General features: G+C 49.0%; 1 protein-coding gene across 1 annotated transcript; it reads right to left on the reverse strand.

Annotated features, from left to right (window-relative positions):
• Positions 1-623: 623 nt before the first annotated feature.
• Positions 624-3,032, reverse strand: LOC138370668 (uncharacterized). Its single transcript, XM_069335288.1, has one exon. It carries the CDS (start codon positions 3,030-3,032, stop codon positions 624-626), a length of 2,409 nt encoding a protein of 802 aa, XP_069191389.1.
• Positions 3,033-6,683: the final 3,651 nt, after the last annotated feature.

Consider the following 6,683-nt stretch of genomic DNA (forward strand, 5'->3'; position numbering starts at 1 on the left):
TGTGCACGAGCTGTCACACACACCTTGACAGCTCACTTCCGGCTGGGTAGTGGTGGGTGGAGACTCCGTTTTCTATGCGTCGTCGCCCTGAGAGACTTGGGGTGACTCCTCCGATTCGTTCTGGGTAGTGTTACCTGACTTAGGCGCAGAGTGGTGCTCGGCTCCAGGGCCAGGCTCTAGCCGGCTCGACGCCTCGAAGCTAGGCTGAACCCCAAGCTCTGCAGCTCCGGCTTCAGTCTGTGTCATACCGGACACACTAGCAACACCCTGGGATGGACTACCCTGGAGAGGCTCTATCTTCACTCTCCTCCGACCTTGATGACGCATCATCGCGTTCCTCATAGCGTTTTAACATGTTAACATGGTACTTCTTATTGACCCCCCCTTACGCATACGACGTACGTCAATGAGTGACTGCACTCAGTGATGGTGAAGGGTCCCTTCCACTGTAGCAGGAGCTTGTTCCTGCTTGTAGGGAGGAGTAGGAGTACTTTATCTCCCACCTTAAACTTCCTCTCCCTGGCCTTCTGGTTGTACCTGCTCTTCTGGTACTCTTTAGTTTTGGCGAGTTCCTCCCTGGCCAACTTACACGTCTCTTCTAGACGGTTCCTCAAATCTATGACTTACTCATACGTCGTCTTGGTTTCTGGGGTACAGTCTTCCTCCTCCCATAGGTTCTTCAACACATGCAGCGGTCCCTTTACTGTGCGACCATACAGGAGCTCGAACGGTGAGAACCGGGTACTTGCCTGGGGTACTTCCCTGTAGGCAAACAATACCGGGTTAATGTACCTTGGCCACTCCTTGGGTTGCTCTATGCACATCTTCCTGAGCATTCTCTTTAGGGTACCATTAAACCGTTCCACCAACCCATTTCCCATAGCATGATAAGGTGTGGTGAATGATGGCTGCAACATGAGTAGCCTAGCTACTTCCGCCATCATCTCACTGGTGAACTGTGCCCCCCTGTCGCTGTGTATCTTCTCCGGTATACCTAAGCGACTGAAGAATCCAACCAATGCTTCCGCCACTGTGACGGTCTCGATATTCTTCAAAGGTGCCGCCTCTGGATACCGAGTAGCATGATCTACCATGGTCAGGATATATCTACTGCCGTCTGATGCCCTCGGCTCAATCGGGCCAATTATATCTACACTGACCATCTTAAATGGTTGATCAATGATGGGGAAAAGCTTCAGCTTCCCTGGCTGCACCTTACCTCTGTCAGCGGTGCGTTGACAGGCGTCACATGACCGAGTGTACCGCTGTACGTCCCCAGTCATCCCTGGCCAATAGAACGATGACTGAATTCGTTCACTGGTCTTAGCATGTCCCATGTGACCCCCCATTACTCCCTCATGACCGAGAGTAAACACAGCTAGGCGATGCTCTTTGGGGACCAGTAATTGTTCCCAAGTGTCCTGGGATGTTTCCACCCTGCGCACTAGCTTACCCTTAACCTCCAAGTACTTATACTTGCGCTTATTCATGGTGAAGACCCTACCCTCTGTGGCATGCTCTCTCATCTTCCTGAGTGTGGGGTCTTTCCTTTGGGCTTCCTGGAATTCTTTAGCGCTTACTCCTTTCAAAGAATGTAGTTTCAGCGGCTTGACCACTTTGGTGGGTTGCGCACTCATTGCGCGTGTGGTCACCGCGGCTACTAAAACCTTGTTCCCCCTGGGAGCAGCAGTGACACCCTCAGTCACCAGGGGTCTTCCCCCTCTCCTCTTATCTACCTCTGAGGCGGTGACCCTTGCCCACCCCCGGGGTTGGCGGGACCTGGCTGGATCAGCTGATCGAGCCCCCACCCACCTCCTTGAGTTTCTTCCCGTTTTCTGTTGGCGGAAAGGAGCAGACTTTCCCCGTTTTCCTTGCGCCTGCTGCCTCTGTTCCTTAGCCGGGGATGCAGCCATGGCTTGGCTACCAGCTGACTGGCACGTGACGTCACCTCCAGCTGGTGTGAGTCCCGTTCTCTGTGAGTCACTTCCACAGGACCGACTGTTACTATTTGACACTCCAGGGGCGTTTCCCAAAAACAACCCGTATACAGCGTTCTTGCATTTCACCGCTCGTATTTTACCTTTGACATATGTTGTGTCAACAGTCAGGGATACCTCGATCATGTCTTTATGGTTACCATCAGGGTATCTTACATGAATGGTTCTGCCTGTCTCGTTCCCAGGCTCGACAAGGCTCTCTCGGACCATATGAGTAGTAGCTCCCCTGTCTCGAAAGACCTTGGTCCATTTACCATTAACTAAACCTTTTGCAGTCTCCAGGGTGTGCTCCAGAGGATCACCTCCCTCGTGGGCACCCAGACCAGCAATTTGTGCGTGTGTTCCCCCCTTTTCTGCACGCTTGCTCTTCTTACACTGTGCTGCCTTGTGACCTGGCTGGCCGCAAATAAAACAGCGGGGTCCACTGACCTTGTGTGGCTTATGGCTTACTCTAGACTTACTCTCTTTAGGCCTAGCCCCGCTCCCTGAGGCTTGGTCACGACGTCGGTTCTCAGATGAACCTCCCTGTCTAGGTCTGTGTGCCTCAGCCCACCTGTCGGCACATTCTGCCATAGCCTCATTAGAGACTATCTCATTCTCCTTGAGTTTAGCACGGAGCGCAGATTCCACTGCCTCCAAGAACAGTTCCCTAGTCATCAGCTCAAACAACGTGTTGTCTTCCGGAACGACGGCGTTGTTCAACTCAAGATAGCGTTTGAGGCTCGACTGCAGCCTCTGCAACATGGCCCGGTACGTTTCCCCTTGACGTACTCTAATCTGACGGAATGCCCTCATCATTCCATCGGCCGAAATGCCATAGCCTTTCATTAAGGCTCGCTTCAGGGCATCATAATCGTTGCACATGGGAGTTCCCAAACCCTGGTATATACTTAATGCCCTTCCCTTCAACAATGAAGCTAGCGCTTGGGCCCAAGTTGACCTACTCCACTTCCCTTCCGTTGCTCTGCGTTCGAAGCGGTCAATGTATGCATCCATTGAATACACTTGCTCATCGAAAGCTATAAGATTAGGCATTTTTATCTTAACAACTGGCCCCTCTGGGCCGGGCTCTGTGGGTTGGGTTTGGCTTCCCTTCTCAGCTGTGGCTTGCACCTTTGCAATCTACAACCGGTTCTCTCTCTCCTGATGGGTATTCCACATTTCCATCACAAACTTAGACATCCCATCTGCTGAGAGACCCATTAACCTAGCTTGTTCTCGCAGCATGTCTAAAGTGAATCCCGCCTGGGGTTGTACAGTCCCCATTCTGGCCGGCGATTCCTGCATCAACCTACCTGCTGATGCAACTCTACCTTCCACGAAAGTTTCTATTGGAATTCTTTGGTGAGGGCGCGACCTCCCACTAAGATCCTGAGGCGTACTACTTCTATCACCTCCTACCACGTCCACTACACGAAAGTCGGCTAGGGGATTTTCCTCATCCCCTAAATCACTTCCCGGCGTTTCGTTCGCCGAAGCGTAACTAGCGTTAAGCCTTTCAGGTGACGCTTCTCTCTCTGACGTGTCCCTAGTGTCACGGAGTGCTGGCACCTCCTGACCGACCCATGCCTGGCATATCTCCTCCACCCGGGCCCTGTGTCCCATCACGTACTGACGGCATTCCCCCTCCGTCTTACTACCCGCATCATCTGGCATCCTGCCATAGACAGACACATACAGATACACGTACTCTTTCCTGTAATCCACAGACATACTGACAGTGTGTGTTGGTGTGTATACCTACTTGTGACAACTGTGATAACACACCCCCAACAATACTGTTCCACAATGTTCTGCAATTTGAGACTTTTTTCTTTAATGATCAAAAGTCCGTGCATGTGTTCGAACCCAAGTGACACAGCCCCACGTTGGGCGCCAGATCTGTGAGATTTTTTCTTTGACAGGTTATCAAAAGAATTAAGTCCTATTGATGTTACGTTAATCGCAACTACCTCGCAAGAGAGGCAGACCTTAAACAGCAAGAGCTGCCAGTGGCAGATATTTAATCTTAAAGCCTAAGATCATAGGACCGCGGGAACAAACCGCCAGGTGAAACCACTCGGGTAACACCTGTCACTTAGGTCGCTGGCTCCTCCTAGTTAACAAACTAATAAAGGGTAGCCGACGGATTCTCACTTCTTATTTATAGAAGTGTGGTGCTGTGCAATGGACTCGAGCTTTAGATACAGACTTGATATGAACATAAGCAGGCAAAGCATTGCAGAACATGAAATGTGGGGCAGTAATATAGGAAGGTTTGACGTAAACGACCGTTTCTAAACAAAACAATTTATTCACAAAACAAGACTAAAACTACTACACATTGAATTTACGTTACTTTACTGTCACTCCAGTGACACATTAAAGTACAGCTAATCAACAGCCTGATGGACCCACGGTCTCCTTATCCCGTCGTCGCTGACTGAACAATGACACTAACTGAACAAAGTGGCGCCCACTGGTGACGCAAGCTTGCAATCAATATTGTCACGGCTTCACGGTGACCAATACTATAATCACAAAAACTTGACTGGCGCTCGCTGCCCACAACGAGGTACCAAGTAACAAGGCAGTTAATCCAAGAATGATAACCCCTTATAAAAAAAATCTTACGTTAACACTTGTCTCTCAGGACAATCAAAACAAAAGTTACTCTAATTGAATTTAAACAATTACGTTAACACACACGTGTCTCAACGACACTTAAATGGCATCAATAACTCGTAAATCAATTAATTACATCAACTTGAAAGTCAAGCATTCGGTGAGTAATTCCCAATTAATTACTGAATTCAACAGCCTATTAATTCAGACGAGTATTGACAAAGCCTACTGTCTCTCAACTGACAGTTCACTTCCGGTCTTACGACAAGATTACCTTAACGAGGGTAGACTACTGTACCACACACAATGTTCCAATACTCCGTGTAAACAACAACATCAACACCTGGTGAATTCACTAAGTGGCGATTACTAATTCTCTCTAATTAGCTACGAGTGCTTAATCACTCTGTCCGCAGACAGAGCTGATCAGTCCAACGAATTACAACAGCTTAATTACAGCGCAATTGACTCCGATCATAACAGACCGTCAACCCCTTACGTTAATCACTCAATTAACGACAGCTCGTTAAATCGTTAACACTACGTTAGTCTTCACTTGACAATTCCTCCACTGCGTGAACTTCACTGTGACTAGTTGCCTTTACACGTCCCTACGTTAATCACAACAATGTTCAACGAACAAGTGACCTCGTTAAGTAAATCGTGACCCCTGGTGACGTTAACTGACTTTAATTCTCACGGAATCCTTCACAGTACACAACACCTTCCACCAAGGTCAAACTTGTCTACGGTTTACACACACAGTACAACACAGTACATCACAGTACAACACAGTACATCCTTGCCACTCACGGCAAAACTTGTAAATGACCTCCCCCAGTAAATTATCCACCAATAATTCACACTTTACCACAACACAACAGTAAAATATATAACCAAGGGAAATCTCCCTGTTACCACTTTCCACTGCTGAAAAAGGGAATCAAATTACAGCGAATACATACACAGCACATAGAAAAAAATATAGAAGTAAATAACTCACTTTACTCTACCTCTGAATGTGTCACTAGGTGTCTTCACACACGTCATAAATCACAGTTGGGCACTCACACATACACGTCAATCACACTCCCACTGCTGCTGCTGGATGATGACGTAGGCGTCCTCACTTCCTACACGTGGTCAGGTGGAGCACAGGGTCCTAGACCACGCGGTTAGCTCTACACACACAGAGACCAGGATGGCGCAGACACACCGGCTTAGGCAAGCCAGGGTGCGCACAACAGCAGGAATGCGGTACCACGCCCCTTCCACTTGACACGGTACCCCAGGATACGACGATACACGGTGTTACACGGTACACGAGACCCGAGAGAGTCCTTCACTGTTCCTCAGAATTATAACATTTAAGGTTTCTCTCATAACACTGAAACCTTTTCTAGCACGTCTCACAGCAGTATCTTCAAGCACAGATACGATCGACGGCGGATGTCGCTTTTGTAGCCCGATAATAAACTACACCTCACTCAGTCCAGTTCCTCTAAGATGGCGTCCCACAATTACGCGGCTAGATGACAAGTTCTCACGGCTCGATACAAGCCCCTTTCCGATTACCGGATTCTTACGCACGGCACACGGAAAGATAGCAAGATGTAGGCGTGACTTTAGTAACGTTGCAGGCGGTATTTCCCGATGCTTGGCCTAGCACGGGAAATGTCCTGTCCTCAGGCAGCAACGTCCTAGGTAAGAATGTCTTTCCCGCCAATATCATGCCTGGGGTACCATGCAGTACCCCTCAGCGTCTTGGCCAATCACGGTTCAGCATTTCTGAGGCCCCAGAGCCTCAGCCAATGGCATACCTGCCCCATGACGCTACCCCCTCTCTCACGAGGTGGACACGTGATAGGGGGGGTGGTCTACGGCCGTTAACCCCCCATACCTCCCTCTCTACACTTGACTTGTACAAAAATTTCCCTGAAATCAACTCCCTCCTGTAATTTCCTTCACAGACCTGATACAGCGATCAGAATGACATCAATGGCTAGCAATTGTCATGGGCTGTCCAACGACACCCAACACGACTGTGGAAAAGTTATATCCAGAAAGTTGAATCACGGTGCA

This window comes from Procambarus clarkii, chromosome 33 (assembly GCF_040958095.1).
Source record: "Procambarus clarkii isolate CNS0578487 chromosome 33, FALCON_Pclarkii_2.0, whole genome shotgun sequence".
Lineage (NCBI taxonomy): Eukaryota > Metazoa > Arthropoda > Malacostraca > Decapoda > Cambaridae > Procambarus > Procambarus clarkii.

What these genes read in the sequence shown, in the direction of transcription:
- LOC138370668 (XM_069335288.1), bottom strand. Translation starts at nt 3,032, where the DNA reads ATGCCTAATCTTATAGCTTTCGATGAGCAAGTGTATTCAATGGATGCA.